This window comes from Thamnophis elegans, chromosome 5 (assembly GCF_009769535.1).
Source record: "Thamnophis elegans isolate rThaEle1 chromosome 5, rThaEle1.pri, whole genome shotgun sequence".
Classification (NCBI taxonomy): Eukaryota; Metazoa; Chordata; class Lepidosauria; order Squamata; family Colubridae; genus Thamnophis; species Thamnophis elegans.
In genome coordinates this window covers 46,362,045-46,382,193 of record NC_045545.1, presented here as the reverse complement: position 1 = coordinate 46,382,193, position 20,149 = coordinate 46,362,045, and the positions used below count along the sequence as shown (strand labels likewise).

Below are 20,149 nucleotides of genomic sequence, written 5' to 3'. Positions count from 1 at the left end.
ATCCTAATACTTATATAAAATTACAATGACTAACAAAAGGCTGTCTTCTGGTTCTCTTTCCCCTTCATATCTGAATGACAACCAAGTCATCAGAACATTGCCGACGATTTTGAAAAATAATGTAAATAGGTTGAACATTTCCTTAGCTTGATTTCTACTTTTAATGAAGCCAAAAGGCCTAGAACACTGACAGAAAAGTAGTTGGCAGTACTAAAAATTTACCAAAAGTTAGAACTGCAGTATATACCCTTGAGAAGGACTGAATATTATATCCACCCTGTAGGGCTCTGGTATACTGTAAGGTTATACAGAAAATACTGCAGGGGGGTGTGGTATTTTGGTTGGGATCCATGATAAACCAAGTGTTTTGGATTGGTTGTGGCTTGGTAGGGACAAAGCCCACATTTCCAAAGTTTCTGCTAAAACAGCATTCAGAGGGATTGTGGAGTAATTTTTAGACGTTGCCCTCTTTGTCTCTTGCCTTCGCTCAACTCTTTCCAGTGCCACCTCTGTCCTCTTACATTGTCACTGCCACCACAAGTTTGCACATTCCTTCAAACCTGGCTTTTTCCTGCTCCTCCCCCTCCCTGACCCACTTCTACCCAGAGGAACCATGTTTTAGTCCATCTTTGTAACAAAAGAGCCCAACAAGTGTTTCCAATTAGGCACAGATCACCCCAGGTTAACCATGCCATACAGATGTTGCTCAACTCTAAGGTTGCTGAGTTTATTGTTAAATTACCTTATAAACCTATAAGACTAGTTTCTGGCCCTAAGTGTAATGCTCTGCGAATGCCTTTGTGTAAACCATCTTGTTTTTTGCAAAAGAGGTCAGTAAACAGGGACTTGTTTTCTTACAGCCGACAAACCAGTCATTAATCTCTTCTGCAATAAAATTAAAGCTGGTTGTCTGGCTCAGTGCTAGATGATTATCAACTATGTAACATGCAATTTGTTCTATATAGGTAACCCCGATTCCATAATTTAATGAGGATTGCATATAGAAGTTGAGCAAATTTTATAGTTCATCCATCAAAATGGACCTTTTTAATACAAAATTCCATTAAAACTGAAAATAAGGATTCATACACAGGTCCACAGATTTGTGAATTACATTAGTCTAAAGAAAGACAGAATAAGAGAGCAGAGCATGAAGTTTACTCAGGCAGACCATTGGCTGCATCGGGTAGCTTTCTTCAGGAACAAAGAAGGCAAATCCAGTAATTGAGAAGGAGCCTGGAAGTACATTCTACTTCCACCAGAAAGTAAGTTGTAGTCAGAAATAGCTCAGAAAATCCTACACTAATTTCATTTGCATAATCTATAGACACTCTAAAGTTGTTTCCAGCACAGACCTAAGAGAATAAATAGGCAGACAAATCCTAGTTACTTTGATCTATATTTCATATAATACAAGAAACATAAATTCTGTTGTCATCAGTACATTATTTCAATTCATCATAGGAACATGGTCTCACGTAGCTTGCAGAACAAGTCCCAAAGTTTCTCTTCCAAACAGAAGGAGCACAAGAGGCAAGAATGTGTCAAGACTTGAATGAAGGCCTCCTCTTCCCCTCCCAGACAAGGGCCTAAGAGGTAATCATCCTGCTCATGCTTCCAGGATCTAGCAGCCTCTAAACCTGAGTAATGATTTCTCCATTTTCCGGGACGTAGACCTGCACAGGGGCTCCTTCAGGAGAGCGTTTGAGGATGTGGACACGAGGTACCTGAAAGTTCAAAAGAAAACCTTTTATGTTATTTTTAACAGGGCTTCCCATTACCTATTTAATCTGTTACCACTACAATTCATCTCTTTTATTTTTATTCAGTGTAAGGCATCTACAGAAAACATGCAATCACTGATATACAAATTTAGTTTAAATAAAAGTATTAGTGTGTGTGTGTGTATATATTATGAAATCATAATAATATAACCATAACATGGAGCCATAGAATTGCAATGGGACAGATGTCATAATTCACTATTTAAGGGAGCTAACCATCTAACTGCTTCTATTAAGAAACTAATTTATTAAGGGTGGGGGGCATATGTGACTAATAGAGATAATTACATTACCTTCTGCCTTAACTGTGTGCCCAACAGCCTGCATATTAACATCAACACTCATTTAGAAAAGATGGCATAACAGATGGACCATTCCTATGTACTCCATTGCTAAAATCAGTAGCACTTCTTAGGAGAAAATTGAGGAACATGGCAATAGAGTAGCTACTCTAGCTGGCTGCATGGGGGCTTACAGATTATTAATTTATGTTTTAGAATTTCCCTTTCTACTTGTGCTGCTGTGCAGTCAAACAACTATGGATATGAGATCTCGGGAAACATCAAGAATTGGTAATGTCTGTTAATCTGTTAATAGCTGAAATACTTCACAACTGAAGTGAAACCCACCAGGTTTCTATTCATTCACAGTCAATTGCCCAATTATCAGGCTAGATGTTCCAGAAGGTCAGCTACATTAGCCTGTGGTGGCAAATGCAATAAGCACTGGGAGAATCTTAAAGACTAGCATATGTAATATTGAATCAGTTTACAGACTAAAGCCCATTTTAATGTGATGCTCACACTGTAAACAGTGTTTCTCAGGCTGATAAACATGAAGCAGATTTCATGCAGCTGGATTCTAAATTTGTGCCTAGAATTCTTAACTCCAACACTCACAAACCAATCCATTAAGTACATGATTTTAATAGTAGACTTTCAGGATGGGTGGTAGAGCACTGCAAAGGGTTAATCTCCCATGACATCGCTGCATGGCTTCAGTGTTCTACTTAAAACAGATTAGAAAAAAAAATGCAATGAGCTGTTCAAGAACCTGCCTTTCTAGCTCATGCAACCACTTCCTAGGATAACAATTTTGCGGCTCTGTTTCAAAGGAGTGGAAGGTAAACATTAGGGATTATGAGAGGAGGAAACCAAGGGCAAGCTCATGCTTGCATGGTGTGGGCCTACGCTGCAGGCAAGGGAGATGTCCAAGGAGATGAAGGTTTTACTCCTTATGAAACATTCACACATCTGAAGGTGGGGGGGGGGGGAATCTAGAACAAACAAAAAATGATCCGTACCGCACAGATGCCTTTCAATGACTATTTTTCTGAAAGTAGGTAGCGGAAGCATTCCCAGAATCCTCTGCCAATGGAAAGATCAAAGATAAATACTCCCTCAAGTCCAACTTGACAACTGGTGACAACATGGCAATGGCCAGAAATTGGGATCATTCTTGTGAATCACACAAAATTTGCCCCTGCCTTCTTTCAGGACTTTTTCAACTTTTCATTCTAGCTTCCAGCCCAGCCATTGCTTGGTGATCTGGAACCTGACTAATAACCAGGTCTGATTCTGCATAGCCATTTGAGATCAACCAAATCCAGCTAACCTGGCGAGGCCTTTGCTGTAATCCTCAAAAGCAGTTAATCAACTTTTCTCATCAGATGCCCTCCAGATGAATGAGTATGGAATTGTGGGACTCGAAGACCAAGTCTCCAGAGCAGAGGTGGGTTGCTCCCGGTTCGGCCTGGATCAGGCGAACCGGTAGTAGCGGTGGTGGGAGACTCTGCCCCCCGCCTGGATGCTTCTGTGCATAAGCTTCTACACATGCGCAGAAGTGTTGTGTGCGTGCGCGAGCATGCCTGAACTGGTAGTAAAGAAATTGGCAACCCACCACTGCTCCAGAGGACATTAGGTTCAGAAAGGCTGCTCAAAATAAAGGAGCTTGTGTGCCATTGAACCATTTCCCACCAGTTTCAAATAAACAAACTGAACAATAGATGAGAATTATCAAACCAGGGATGAGTTCAGTAGAAGTAGAGTAGGCAAAATTTAGTGATTACCATCTGATCATTTCAGTCTTTGTCATAGCCTTAAGCAACTCCTATTGACATTGATAACCCATAAGTGTCCTAAACATCAACTCCTCTTACTGTGTATCTGTATATAACTCTTACTTGGAAAATGACATTTTTAAATATTGTTTTAGAAAAGGTGGTATCACAAGCACAATACTGGTAGAATATTTGTAGCTTAGGGTTGAATTGCGCTGTCCTTGCATATACATTCTCTGAGCTTGGTTGTTGTCTCGCAGACATTTCGTTAGTCAACCAGGTAACATCATTTTTGTTGATGATGTTTATCTAGTTTGTTAATGAAACATCTGAAAGAAAACAACCAAGCTCAGAGAGCACCAACAACTCCAAAGCACAATATTAGAAGGCACACCTCTAATATTATAGAACTGGCTGTTTTCTCAGGCCCTGGGCTAAGGTGGCTGAAGCCCTTTGTGCTGTGCTTGTGTACGTTTTTGAGTTGTTGGCTTTTATTGACCTTGGGTTTTTTTTAAATTTGACTTTTTTAATCTATAATTTGTTTTTTTTTAAAATTGCTACATAGCGAGCTGCCCAGAATGATTACACTGCCAGGCAGCACATAAATGAAATAAATGTTAAAATAACCAGAAAAGCATGAATGGAGAGAAAAACAGAAATTGGAAGGGAGTAGATAGAAATATATGCAATTTTAAATTTCTAACAGATTTTACAAATATGAAGCTGTCATATCATAAAGTCTATTCGAAGTAAATAAGTTAGCTTGCTTATAAAAGTATGTTTTGTTATGCAGTTAAAAAGTATGGTTTAAACAAGCAAAAGTGAACCTAAAGTAATATCCTCACAGTTGGTGGTGATTATAGTGAGTTACTTCTTTAGACCCTTGATTTTGATTATTTTATAAATTTCACAATCTTCCATAAATAAAAAAGTTAGCCTACATTGAGACAAACTTTCTTACAGTTTTGCATGCTTGTTTACTCTTTGAGTTGCCACATTTCCAAGCATATCTTAATTTCTTTCACCCCTTAATGAATTAACATACCATTTAAAACAAACATAATTGGAAATTTTTCATAAGCACTTTTTTTTCATGTCTCCCAAAGTTGGAGAGGCAGGAGGAGAAGGTTTGCAAGATTAAAAAGTAATTTCTTTCCCTTGATAATTTCCTGGCCTGCATATTTATATCCAAAAGGAACATGCATTGATGGTAGACAGCATCATGGGGTGTTCTCCATTTTTGTTAGCACTTATCAAATTCAGTAGAAAGCACTCCTTCACCATTTTTTCCATTTACTTAAGTTTAGTTGTTCTTTCTTATGTATCCAGATGGTAAAAGCCAGGAGTGAAGAACCCACACATAGTTGGCCCACTTCTACTGTGGATTTTTAAGAGTTCAACAACACTGGCAAACCTAACGCATTTGTTCACCATCCTTGCTGTAGAAAAGCTGCCAGGTTGGGAGAAGGCAGAGAGAATTAAGAAGATGCTTGTTCCCTTCTCTCTAGACAGCTGCTCTGTATTCTTACCTGAATTTGATGCCCCAAGGAACACGGAGAATGCAATTCTCTGCCTGGCATACTGCGCACGCGGAAAGCTCCTTGCCTATCCAGCGAATGTGGACGCGCATTGCGCAGCCGGGTTCGTTCGTGCCAGGATTTTAACTCTTCCGTCACTGCCGCCTTGGAGAGAATGCGTGGACCCACTGGGACAAAGTCCTTCAGGGATGGCGTACGAACTACCCTGCTGTGGGATACAACTGACCTGTGGAATCTAACTGGCACCCCTTCTTCCTTGTAGGCAAAGTGAGCTGAGTTGCCAGAGATAAAAGATGGCCGACCATGGCAGAGCTCCCTCCCAGCAGTCAGGTGGCTACTGGGCACATGTTCTGTGGCAGGGAAAAAACCTGGCCCTGAACGCAGGTTCTGAGGACACAGACGGTGGTATTCTGCTTCTTGTCTCTTGGAGACTTGGTTATGGAAGAGCTGTGCGGGCTCCTCTTTAGACACTACAGATGCCGGCTTCATAAAGGAAATGTCTGGGCTGCTGCTGCCAGCAGAGGTTGTGTAAGAGATGCTGGAGACATCGGAACTGCTATCTTCTGAAGCAGAGTGAAAATTGGCCTTCGGAGCAGGGTTGGGGTTGGATGCAGAGAAACAGAATTCAGGGACAGTCACGGTGTAGTAGGTGGGGCGTCGCCTGGGTAATGCACTTCTTCCACGGGACTCCAAACCTTCCCGCGTGGAACATACCCTGTGGGGCCAGAATAAACTAGTTAAGACTGCAAATGTCAGGAGCAATTGTTTGATTCTGCGAAAAAGCGGGAACATGACACTATCTTCTCAAAACCTTGAGTAAGGTAAAGGTAAAAGTTCTCTTTGCAAATATGTTCCTGACTCTAAGGGGCGGTGCTCATCTCCAATTCAAAGCCGAAGAGCCAGCATTGTCCGAAGACATCTCTGTGGTCATGTGGCTAGCATGACTAAATGCCACAGGGGCACGGAACACTGTTACTTTCGCACCAAAGGTGGTTCCTATTTGTCTACTTGCAATTTTTTACATGCTTTCGAACTACTAGGTTGGCAGAAGCTGGGACGAGTAACGGGAGCTCACTCTGTTACGTGACACTATGGATTCGAACCGCTGAACTGCCAACCTTTATGATCTACAAGCTCAGCATCTTAGTCACTGAGCCACCACGTCCCCCATAAAAAAAACCTTGAGTAGGTTAACACAAATATTCTTGAAACATGGAGTTCAGAACTTTCATTCTGTCTACTGTGCATTCTACTTATTTCCTATAGCCTTTCCTAACTCATCTCATGCCTAGGCTATTTGTCTATTTAAACCGGGGTGCCCAAATATGGCAACTTTAAAACTTATGGATTTCATCTCCCAGAATTCCACTGCCAGGAGTTATGGGAGTTGGTCCACAAGATTTAAAGTTGCCATGGTTGGACACTCCTGTTTTAAGGAAATGTTTAAGCATATATTTCTGACTTTTTTAGTGGATAATTAACTTTTTTATTTTATATACATTTATATGGAACTATGAAAAGATTCAAGTAGAAACATTTATATTCAATGTTTCACCTTTCTTTCACATCTCTCATTTCAGGACAATATGCAATGTATAGTTCTCTCCATTCCAATCAAAATTTTGCAATTTTAGTCAAATCCCCCCCCCCCGCCCAAGTCCATCTATTTGTTTATTTTATGATTTATTTTGCTTATAATATTCATTCTGTTGGCCTCCTCCTTCTAGCTGATGGTATTCTCTAAACACTATTTTCTCATGCAAAGCTATCTTCAGATGTGTTAAAGACTAGAAACTTTTTAAAAATGAAAGCTAAGATTCTCAAGGCTCTGTATTGTGGGGCATACATAAAGGTCTGCATTAACTTGATTTATTCTTGCTACAATATACTTTTAAAGTATCTGTTGTCAAAATTCACTGTTGGATTAGGCAAGGTAATCATGGAAACGTAGACAACGGAGAACAGAAAAAGACCTAGTGGTCGCTTGAATCTTCTCTGAGTTTATTTATTTACTAGCTGATAACCCGTCATTGTCAGGATATTTATTTATAGGGGGGAAATGTCCGGACCAAAGGTAATTTCTAATGTTGGATATTCCCCCTTACCAGAGGGAGTACTGTGAAGCCATTATCTTGGCAACTCTACTGTGCTGCATAGGAGAAGCCATTTTATAGCAGTACAGTAGAATCAATTTGAAGGCACAACAGGCTGTATGGTAACAGAACATACACCTCAAGGGGTGTTGGGGTGTCTTACACACACAGTATTTGTTTCCAGAGAGGAAGTCATCTGTGTACCAAGTTTTGTTGAAATTGCTCAAGGCGTTCCAGAGTTATGCTGGAACATACACACACAAATACAGCCATTTATATATAGATAGATTTATAATTATTATTTTCATATTTTATTTTTTAATTTTTGTCAGATGATGGATATGTGTTTATCACAAGCAAGTTTGAACTGCATGTTTAAAGCATGTTAAACCATAAGAATACTTCAATATACTGTACCTAAAGCTCTGTAATACAGTACCTTATCAGCTGAGACCGTCCTCTCCTTCCCGGGAGTTCTGGGGTTGGAGGGGCACTGGAACCAGCCTGCCTTCTTACTTCCAGCTTCCTAGGAGGATCTAAGTGACCCAGATGTGTCTCAACTGCTCTCTGAATGGAAGGGCTGGGTGCCAGTGGGGGCTTTATGCTGCTTTTGCTATAACAGAACACAATGAGATAAAAAGTAAGAAATGGTTTTTCTGTCTACTGTCCAGTTATCATTATTTTTGTACAAGCAAACCAAGGGCCACTGGTGAAGGGCTATAAAAATAATTCTTTCCCATTATTTCTGAAACAGAATGGAAGCAAAAGAAAAGACTGAAGATTCAAGGATGTCAATAAAAGAACGGTTCAGGTTTAGCTAACTCTTGATAGTTTGGGTTAATGCTCCTCAAAGATCATTTTGATCCCAAATGTAATCGTAAGTCATGGACTGACATATGAGGCTGCCTTTGGGCAGAGACCAGGTGCTTCCATCAGTACCAGGCCAGAACAAAATACTCACTGGAGTTCCATACATATTACACCAGTGTTGCAGGTCCACCATCCAGCTAGAGTCAAGGTGCTAATATGAGTATAGATAGTTCCAAGTTTGTTGGGACCAGATTACCCAAAACAAGGTTTCAAGTGCATTACCTTTTCAGGCATCTACAATTTTGGGGAGAAGACAGGCATTTGCTGTCTGAAATTGACATGGAAGAAGGCAGTATCCATGATGGCACCTGTCTTGTGGAACAATCTCTTCCCTGCAATATGCCAAACCATGCTGGCATCTTTTAATTTTTTTTTTCAAAATTATAATTTTAAATTGGCATTATCCGGCCATTAACTTCCCTAATATTTGTCTTGTAATGGATTTTTGTCTTGTAATGAAAGAGGGACACTAAGGAGACAGGTAAATACTGTAGATGTTGTCTCCAATTTTCCATCTACTTGAACTGCAGGATCAGGGGGGAAAAAAGGTTTCAGGAAATGCTCTTAACATGGCATCTCCACAAAATATGAATTGGTTCTTTTATTTTAAATTGTTATACTATTGCCACTGATAAAATCAGAGCATCAAAATGAACCACAACTTTCCCTAAATCCACTTCCTATTGCAAATCAAAATAATCTAACTACCAATTTACTATGCTAATGCATAATTTCACCTGTAGGTGCACAAGTAAGTGATATTTGCAAAAAAATAGTCATCATTAAACAATTGATGTCTATCACTGTTAGCAGTGGTTATTAATCAAGGTAGAGATGTTATTAATAATACACCCAGGTTACAAAATATTCTGATGGCACCTTTCTTATCTTTTCTTAGAAAGGATGCAACAAGGTAGATTAGTGCAATTTTAATATAGTGGGGAAAGAAGGATAATGTTAAAAATCAATGAATAAATTGAGATTTGAACCAGAAGGTTTAATTCAACCTGCCAGTCTTCAACCGTTACAAGTACACTTTGCAAGTTAGCATATTACTCATAGAGGAGTTCATAAGTTATGATTAACACAAATTCACCTCAACTCTTTGAAATCAAATGGAGACATCTTAACAAAGAAAAAAGCACAATAGAAAGATCTAGTGAACAAGTTTAACCTCAGTGTGCTGTTGGACCCCATCGACTTCTTGGCCTTCTCATAGGGCTTGTCCAAACTAGTTTCTTTCCAAGGGCTATTCTGGATGGGAGAAGACTCCACTTCAGCAGCTGGATAAGGAGTTGAATCTTCTAGAAAGCCAAGGGGGGAAAGTTGCGATGAAGGACTGTGGTGAGACTGGATTTGTATCCAAGGTGTAATTTTTGTTGGAAGGTGAGGATTCACCACAGGGACTTCTTTAAAAAGAAAGGACAATAGCTTGTCACTACAATAGCAATAGCACTTAGACTTATATACCGCTTCATAGTGTTTTACAGCCTCTCTAAGCGGTTTACAGAGTCAGCCTATTGCTCCAAACAATCTGGGTCCTCATTTTACCCACCTCGGAAAGATGGAAGGCTGAGTCAACCTTGAGCCGGTGTGATTTGAACTGCCAAACTGCAGCTAGCAGTCAGCTGAAGTAGCCTGCAGTACTGCACTCTAACCACTGTGCCACCTCGGCTCACTTAAATGTCCTTTAAACATCCACTAAACTACCTTGCACACCTGCACTCTCTTACCAGTCTTTAATTAAAACAAAGGAGGACATTAAATTTGGCACGCTTGGACCATTTCACTGATCCTTAGTAAACATCCTTCCTTGCCTTCAAGCTTGGTAAAATGTTGGATGCAAATTCTTAGTCACATGGTCTGGATATGATGCTGAGAGCTGTGATTAAATAGCTAATCTCTTTAGCTGAACATGATGTTATTAAATAAAAACAACAGCAGCAGAATATTTAAATAAATGTTTTAAAAATGACTAAAATAGCTGTCAGAATGTTTACTTACTAAGACCCTGCCATTCATAACTCTAGCATGAAAAAATATTATTTAAAAAACGGCAACTTCACCATCCCCAGAGTGAAAAAGATTAGTTGGTTGGTTGGTTGGTTTGTGTGTGTGTGTGTGTGTGTGTGTGTGTGTGTGATGAGCTACAGCAACAGCCTTCCCTCTGAACAACTATTTGACTGGGCAAAAAAGGTATATTTGTGTAAAATACAGTAATGAAGCGTAGGTATGAATGTTATTACATTACCATGCAAAAATGATGTAAAAAAAATGTGTTCAAAGATACCAAAGTACAGAAAATCGGTAAAGAGAGAAACTGCATTTTCAAGACCATTCTATCATTAAAAAAAGAACACCCTAAGACCTTTTTCAGGTCTGCATGTATAGGGAAGAACATGCCAAGAAAAGCCAATAGGGTCATACTTAATTATCTTACCTTCTCCTCTCACAGTTGCATCCAACAAGGAACGTTCATCAGAGGCACTGGACCCTTAAGAAGAAATGAAGAAAGGCACTGTATATGGGATCTGCAAAGCCTTTTCCTATTTCAGGATTCTAGATATTGGATTTCTTTTACTCTTCCCCCTTGTTTATCATGTCCCTGTCCACTCCCTGACCCGCCAGCATTCTGTGATCACTGAGCATAAGCCCCCCCCCCCCCAAACACACACACTGTGTAATTAAAAGTGAGAAGTTGAGAAGTTCTGTGGGGGGTTTCTTCCTAAAGATTCTATCAATTTCAACAGTGCTTTTTGAGTTACTCATGCCATCAAAGAAAATCTTAAAAATTAGGCCTCCTTTGAGCTATAGATTTCCAAGCAGCTATTAGAATCTCTGACACTCGCTAGAAATATGCAGCCATAAATCCCCCAAAGAACCACAGAAGGGACAACAAAGGTTTTTATCTTATTAGTACTGGGCTAACGCCAATAACCCCAACCACATCATTGAAGGCAAAGCATTCATGTACACAAACCTACCCTCCTCAAAGAAACAGTCTACGATAAAGTGAATTAATACTAATCTAAAGGATTTGGATTTGCATTTCAGGCAGCATTTTTCCCTACAGTCAAAATATCAAATTGTGAATTAATAGCTCAAAATTCCTTTTACTCTTTAGATGTCGTGTGGATGAGACATGAGGGCAATTCAGAGAGAAATGCCCTTAAGCTGATTCATTTCAAAGAGCTTACATAGGGTTCACTCTGAAACAACAGGTAGATGCTAACAACCACTAGTTTCCTTTTATGGTCCAACCAAGGTGGACTCTGAGGTGTTGGGGGAGGGAGGAGAGATGATCTCATTCAGTCAATAAGATCTCCTGCACGATCTAGCAAACTATTGTCCTTCCATTCAACAAAGTGTCTCTTTGTGTGTTGATTCAAACCCCACCAACACTAGACACGGCCCCGTTAGAAACCCTGAGAAGCAGCTAACAGTTGCATAGACAGTACTCAATGATCTAATTTAAAATAAGTTGCCTTTTTGTGTTCCAGATACTGCAAACAAATAGTACAAGCTATAAAAGAAAACACTAAGTTTTCAGATATTTACTATATAGAATTCTTGGGCAAAAAGCAACAAAGTGGGTATATAAGAAGCCATCCACTGAATGCAAATATAGTTTCAATATAGCTTTTCACAGTAGAATATCTAAACTAGTCAATATTAAAGCCAACTACTGTGAGGGAAGAAAGGAAGGAGCAAGGATTGAGTCTAATATAGAAGTCCAGAATACATTTATTCTTTGTGCAAGTAAGTCTGAATTCAATACAGCTTACTTCTCACTTCGGTCTTCACAGGATTGCATTTTTGTCTGTAAAAATAACAGAGTTGGAAAGGACCTTGGCGGTCTTCTCGTCCAACCCCCTGCTCAAGCTGGAGACCCTGTACCATTTCAGACAAATGGCTTGTTCAATCTTCTTGAAAACCTCCAGTGATGGACCATTTTACTGATATAATTGTTCACACTGCCAAGCAAGTGACAGAGGCTAAAGAAAAATCTAAATGAACCTTCTACCATGCAGGGCCTTGCAGGCATGTTTCCGCTACAGTTTTCAGAATTCCTAGGGAGTATGTCTATTAGCCATGTTTCCGGGAAATCTGTCGTTCCAGTACAGCTGCAGGGGATAACTTGGGAAGCTAAGCTAGGTGACTGACTTTTTAAGGGTTAAATCTGATGCCACGGAGCTTTGCGTCAATCATTCACAGCAAGCTTCTACATGTTTCCTCCTCCAGCTGCCTCTCCCTGCTTTTTTTTTCTTGAGTTCTCTTTGGCAACCACTTACAGAAAATTTCCCTTGGTAGCTTATCACAGCAGGAAGAAGCCATAAAAGGTTAGCTTCCTGCTTTGAACTGGGATGAATTCCACCCAAGCCGTGCCTGTCAAAAGTTCATTTAACCTGTTTCTTATGAATTACAGGGACATGTACTTAATCCTAACTTCTGTCTCATTTCCTGACAACCTTTCTAATTTCAAAAGCCACTTCCTCATAATAACAAAGAGTCTTGTGGCAAGCCTAAAGAGAAACAAATCTATTTTAATAAAAACTATTAATTCTTAAGGTTTTGTGAGATTTCTTGTGTCTGCCTCTACTCTCCTGGTTTTTAGGTCTTCGGTCAAAAGGAGTTTTAATTTTATTCTCAGTAGTGGCTATAAAGAATAAACCAATTAACCTGCCCTAGGTAGAATTTATTATTATTACCGTCACCTCTTTAAGTTTTCAGGCCTTTGTGGGGGGGGGGGGGCTATCTGGCTTGCTCCCCAAAATATGTAGTTACAGCTTTGCTTTCCAAGCCATCTAAGAGGTATTTTAAAGTCATTCAGTGCAGCACTTGTATAAATTACAGAAGGGTGGCCCATCTGTAGGCAAAATGGCCATCATATTATGATGAAAAATGACCATCAACTCTAACACATCACGGCCAGGGCTGGATTTGATGGTGGTTGTTTTACTTCCTTGAGGACTGTGCTTAAGTTTATGCTTGCCTTTTACATACTTCATGCTTCAAAATAGCAGGAAATAAAAATTCAGTGATGTGGCTGGATGAGGCAGCAGGAGTTACAAAAATGAATGAAAGAGATTGGACTGAATTACATAACCATGCTCCAGATTGATTCCACTTACCTTCTAAGGCTGGAGCAATGGTCTTTAGCTGGGACGGCTGTTTGGATGCCAGGTGGTAGTCACTAAGCGCTTGCTCCAACTCCTTCAGTTTCTTTTCCTCTTTCAAAACAGCACTTTTCCGCCTTTTTCGAACCTGCTTGGCAAGATTTTCTTCTTTAGAAAGACACCGAGCAGCTTCAGCAATCTGTAGCTGCAAAGCCAGATCTCTCTCTAATGTGCTCAGTGGATCCTGGAGAAAAGAGAGGAAGAGTATATTTCAAAAATCTGCCTTTTCTGAGTGGTTCTTAGCAAGGGCTGGTGTGACTGGCCTTTTAAAGAGAATAGAAGGGGGATCTAAAGTGTCAGAACTTAAGAGTCACTCCTTGAAGAAGTCAGCACAGGTCTGACAACATCACCCCCATTCTCTGCTCTGAAGTCTCCTTTTGTAGACATCTTGGTAATTAAATATGATACATTCTTTTTACCTAGTTAGGCTTTGAATGCTTTCTTGCAATACACTTAATCATTGTAAGTTGAACTGGGGGTTTCCAAAGTAGCAGATGCCAGCCATGTTTTGTAAGGCTGTTACAACTGGCCTGTGGGTAATCTGTGCGAATTAGGGTTGACACTGGTTATGCAAGGAAACCTTTGCTGTGCAAGAGAAGTAGCATTTTTTTTGTTTGCTTGTTTCAATGATTATTTTGGGCTAGATGTTTTTGTCTGGGATGGAAAAACAGATAAAAAGAAGAAAGGGGGGATCAATGTTTTTTAATAACTTTCAGATGAACATTTTCAGCATCCTACCTTTGAAATTCTGGGAGTTGAAGTCCACACATCTGAATATTGGCAGTGTTGAAAAACACTGTTTTAAAGGATAGTGTATTGTTCCACATGGGGGCGGGGAATCTCTGGCACAAAAGGATTGTTTGTTTGATTTGCTCAATGAATGACTGATGTTCCAGGCAATGTGTAATAAAAGTCTGTGGAACATAGGCTTCCCTCGCACATATATGCTAGTCATTCCCGACTCTAGGGGTTGGTGCTCATCTCCATTTCAAAGCCAAAGAGCCAGAAGAGCTTTCGAATTGATAGGTTGGCAGAAGCTGGGACAAGTAATGGAAGCTCACTCCGTTACACAGTGCTAGGGATTCGAACCACCGAACTGCCAACCTTTCTGATTGACAAGCTCAGTGTCTTAGCCACTGAGCCACTTGGGAACATAAGTAATAACAATCCAAATGGCTCACAAACTAATAAAAGAACTGCCATGTAGATCCCTTTTGGATCTGCTAGGCAAATATGGCCTGCTGAAAAACAGCATCTTCCCTATCCTCAGTTGCAGAAAAGATCCCAGAGTTCCCTTGCAATATACCACATGCATGTGTGCACATAAGCTCTTGCATATACATACATGTGTATACATATTCAGTGAGCATTGTAGTATGAGAAAATCTACAGGGTCATAGAGACAACAAAATGAAGTTCCTTCAGGCATAGGAGTGCATAAAGAAAAGTAATTAATTGGATTTAGGCTGAAGATAAGTTAATTCTTCTGGGAATAACATCTCCCTTCATGGTCCAACTATGACCTCAGGACTTATTGCCTTTGAAAGATTTTCATGATTCATATAATTATGCTGAGACTTAGTGTGCAAAATACACTATGTTTCAAATCAATTTTCCTAATACATATTGAACATTCAATAAACAAGAAAAAACAAGCAGGGCAAGGTCATGCTTAGCAAAAAATACATGCAAAGGTGTATATTATGTTTCTAGACTTATGGGAAAAGATGGGCCAAGATAATATTACACAAGGTATCAGACACTTCCCTCACTAAATGTAATTCTCCTGTCACATTTGCAGCTAGAGTAATTAAACAGCAATAACAAAGAATGGTTTTCGGTTCTTTCAAGACATGCTTACAAGCAGTATAGGGATGCTAATCCAATTTAAAGATTTAGGTGGTGATTATTTTGGATTTAAGTAATCTGCAGTGAAAAGGGTGTGCTCTTTTGTATATTCTACTGGATTGATGTCTAAGGCAAAATTCCCAGCAGCCTGCTGAACCTAGCCAACCGGATGAGAAAAAACTATCTACAGACTAGGCAGATATTTTCTATTTCCAGTACAACAGGTTCCTAATAGTTGAGGAGGAAACACAAAGTAGTAAGCAATATTTCAGTGAGCTTGGAGGTTGAGGAGAAAAACAAAACCTTCCCAAGATTAGAATAGCTTGTGAATGTACATGAACTTATGAGTCTGTGTGTGTGATACAAAGAGAAGCAATGGGCTTCCAAAAGAGCAATTTTATTTAGCACACATTATTTATTTATTTAGTTCTTTTCAGATGGGGAGAGGGAGTAGAACTTTTTAGCATCAGAGCGTGTTAATTACTGTATAACAAATACTAATGATCTAATGGTCGTTCCGAAAAATCCTTTCTTAGCGAGCACCTAGAAGCCAAGAGGAACATACATGCCAAATTTCAAGTTTGTAGGCTTTACGATTCTGGAGATTTCATGATGAGTGAGTGGTATTTGGTATTTATATATATAGAAGATATATACTGTGTGTGCATAGATAGGGCTTTAATTATGGAACTCTCCAGCCCCATTTACAAAATGCTACTGGGTATCTTTCATTTGTAATCTGAAGTTATTCCTGTCTTTTTTATTTACCCGCTCCTTTTACTAGAGCAGCAAAGTTGGAAGTGCTATATATTGGCTTCTGACTGGCAGTGTTGGGATCCTTCTACCCTGAAGCACCTAACTCTATGAAAAGAACATCAGGTACAAAATGATCAAGGTGTATAAACCAGATAACTAGGAGGAAGAAATATATTTTCTCAGCCTCAGTGCTTCTTGAAGAGCGTTCTGTGGCTTTATGGCTGAACCTATAGAAATGTTTAATATTCAGAACACTGGCCTGATCGTTGCTGAGATGGCCTTATAAAGATTAAGAAATAACAAGACATCCTTACCAAGCAGATTAAGAAAATAGAGATGCTAGACTTGTACTCAGCCAAGATCACCAGCATTGCAAAGCTGCTATTTTTCCACCCTGTTCCAAAAAGCCTTAGCAGCAGAAGTTCCCATGACTACTACTGCTATTAACTACTAGAGCAAGCAAAATTGGATGCTGATCTGGTAATCCTGTTCAGGCACCTTTGGAGGCCAGAATATCAAAGTGGGATTTCCAGAACCTCTTTCCTAATCAAAATAATTGTGTCCATGACTGAATTGCAATTCAATTGTATTTTTCCCCTCCTGGAATCCATTTATATTAGCATGCTGATTCAGGAAGCAGAACCTCCTGATAACTCAAATGCCTGTGATCATCCACATTCTCTAAATCCCCTCAAAATTGTGAGCAAGATGTCTTACTGCTCCTGAAAGAATAGCCTTTTGGTCCAGTTTGAAAGCAGCACCTATTCGACGGCGGACCTTCGGGGGTTTCTCTCCTGGTTTCAGAGGATACTCTGAAGAAAGCATTCCTGTCAATTCCTGCCAAAAAAAATACAGTAGTGTAAGTCAAGGAGATATTAATGTTAGGCCCGTGATGGCAAACCTATGGCACGTGTACCACAGGTGGCATGCAGAGCCCTCTCTGTCGGCATGCGAGCTGTCGCCCAGCTCAGCTCAACCGCACATATGCACACACCTCCCACCAGCCAGTTGATTTTTGAGTCTCTGGTGCATATGTGGGAGATGCGCACGCATGCACGTGGGGCGGGGAGTCCCAGGAAGCTTCAGGTAGGCCTGCTAGGGGGAGGGAGATCACGTGCATGTGTAGGAGGGCGGGGAATCATACACACATGTGCAGGACGGCAGGATGCATTGCATAGTGGGGGCATGTGAGGACAAAAAGGTTAGCCATCACTGTGTTAGGCAATGTAAAGTAGCTGAACTGAGTACCATGAAAGAGCAGCATATTTGTTGTTAACTGATTTATTAATATATTTCTCCTGACAGGTAGAAGAGATATTTATGTGATTTTTCTGCTTCTGCTGCCATAATGATTTAATAGGCCTTGGGCATTGTATACCTTGACCTGGAATTAGGATGCTATTTGCTGTACTGCCTGAAGTAGCAATTTAACCAAGATTGCTGCTGGAGCTGATTGCCAAAGGGGCACAGGCAATATCTAAACTATTTATTTAGCACAGCACCACAGTGTATTTTATTTAACTTTTTTGAATTTGCATTTAATCATGAGCCTGAAAATGAGCTTCCCTACTAATGCATGTCTGCCTCCCCTCTCTCTCCCTCCCTCCCTCCACCCGCCCTCTCTCTCTCACACACACACAGACCCAATAAAAGGAGACAAATAAGTTTACATTAATTTTAATGGGCTTGGTGTGCAGTTAGCTTTTGACTTTTTTCTTATTTCCTAAATAGCCTTCAGTTATTTTCAGGCAGAGAGAACGATCAAAAATTGATGCTTGGGAAAATATCCAGGATTGAATTCATTGCAAGCTAATTTCTAAACTAATTATTTTTAAGAGGCTTTTTATAAGTTGTTGATTAGTCAAACAAAGAAACAGGAAGGCAGTCAATGAACTGATCCACGGGAAGAAGTAGATAGAATATTCAGGAGGAGACTCCTGAGAGGGAACCAATTGGAGATAAGTTTAATATTAACTTAGTAACTTTTTTGTAGTTGTGCTTATACATTGTCATAGAAGATAACTTGATGGCATTGATTTAATTTGATAGAAATTTCCCCATATTCAGATACAGAGGTGGGTTGCTCCAGGTTTTACTACTGGTTCGCTTCACACATGCTTTGCGTATGCGCAGAACAATTTACAGTGAACTGCGCATGCACGCGGACTACTAAAAAACATGCCGGCAGCGGTGACTGGGAAACTGGTTCGGGGGCGTGGCCAGCCTGGGTCGCTGTCGGTTCTGTGACCCAGGCCAATATACCTCTACTGGTTCGGCCGAACTGGGTCGAACCAGTAGCAACCCACTTCTGTTCACATATCAACTAACTGCTGCACTCTACGGCAAAGGAAAGAAAAACTTCATCAGGTTTATTAAGGAACTTGAAGGGAGACTCTTAATTGTATTTTAATTAAAATACTTACTTGCTTTACTAAGCTATTTCTTAAATGATGCATGAACTTGTTCTTTCACAGACCAAGTGTTTGTGAGATCCATGTTACTCTTTCACTACCCTCACACTTAGCCTAGGTATCATTTGATTTCTATGGAAAGCCCTTCTCACTTCCTTGGACAGTGGAATCCCAACCCTTCCAGACATGCATTTTTTCCTGCAGGAATGCAGCTTCCAAATCCCTAATAAGGTTAACAATTCTCTCAGCTCCTTACTGCTTCACGCAAACACAATCTCCGTAGTTCCTGTAAACAGGCTTCCAGGCGTTCCTCAAGGGCCTTTTGCTGCTTCCTCATGGCTTGCGTCAAATCCTTCATTGCAGCTATGGGGCTATCAGGACCTGAAAGAATAATAATAAAACGTACAGATGGATTTGTCAGCCAGTAGAGAAAAGTAAGCTTGATGGGGTGGATTTTGATAATATTTGATCAGTCAGATCGAGATGGCCTTTGGCAGCTTCTTTGAGCTCAGTCCGGGGATTGTAAAGGACTGTAACCCTGTTATCACAAAACTGTATGTAACTTCAAAAGAGCTCTTCTGAAGCTCATGGGATGAGGCATGGAATGTGTCCAACAGGAAAGACTGAGCAGCTCCACTTCATAGACAATAGGCAGGTCCAATTTGTTGCAGACAAGATAAAGACAAGGCCTAAGGGCAATATCCCTAAATGTTATGTTATCAGCAAAGAAAAAATACATTTATTTTTCTGCTCTGCCCATGGACTGAGGAAGAAATGCAAGGTATTGATTTTTTAAAGCCTTAAAAAAATATGTATCAGGGCTCTCACTTAAGTACAGAATTTCCTCCTATGGGATCAGAGGTGCTTGGTCAGCTTTATGACTCCTTTCAAGCATATGCTATCAGCCCATACAGGTTTGAATCCAACAGGACACTAACAATATGTGCCCTATACATGATTCATAACATAGGGCAGGGCAAGATTCTGTCAGTAGGCCCTCAATTTGGTGGCACTGAAGAAAGGGCAGTCCTCATTCAGATGTGTGAACTGTATTTGGTGATAAACTCATGGGACCCAAAGGAATTTGCTGAGGAAGCAGAAATTTGATAATAAATTCCTTAATTTAGGTACTTCAAAATCAATTTTCCAAGTGCCAATGGAACTAGCTTTTCTTTCTTTCCAAACTAAGAAATCCAGCTAGATGTGGTACAGCCGAGCTCTTTGTAGTCCCAAGAATTTCCAGAGTAAAGAAAATACTTTTTCATTAGGCTTGTACTTCTGAATGCTGCTTTTATCCAAGAGGCTAAAAGGAAAATCTAGGTTTGCGCCCTGTCCAGACCACAACAGAACATGTCTTGTTGGCAATTAGACTACATCATCATTAGAATAATCCACATCAGCTCTTTCTTAGCATTTTCTTGTGTTATTAAGGATGTTATGGTAATTTGTGAGGGTGACCAAACTATCCTGAGAAAAAGAAGAATCAATGGGCCCGACTCTCTCTCTGTATAAATTCTTATACTTATTCTTGTCTGTATGAAGAAAGGCTCTAAACCAGAGTCACATCAAAGGCTGGGCTTATGAATCTTGCCAGGTTGCAAAATAGCCTGCTT

At 40.0% G+C, this 20,149-nt stretch overlaps 1 protein-coding gene across 1 annotated transcript in view; it reads right to left on the bottom strand.

Annotated features, from left to right (window-relative positions):
* Nucleotides 1–1,468: 1,468 nt before the first annotated feature.
* The window catches only part of LOC116509015 (innate immunity activator protein-like), a 31,209-nt gene continuing 12,528 nt past the window's right edge, over nt 1,469–20,149 (bottom strand). Inside the window, 8 exon segments of the mRNA XM_032217893.1 lie at nt 1,469–1,727; nt 5,373–6,096; nt 7,914–8,087; nt 9,519–9,753; nt 10,785–10,838; nt 13,477–13,705; nt 16,843–16,962; nt 18,793–18,917. Coding sequence (XP_032073784.1) covers nt 1,635–1,727; nt 5,373–6,096; nt 7,914–8,087; nt 9,519–9,753; nt 10,785–10,838; nt 13,477–13,705; nt 16,843–16,962; nt 18,793–18,917 — 1,754 coding nt within the window. The 3' untranslated portion in view covers nt 1,469–1,634.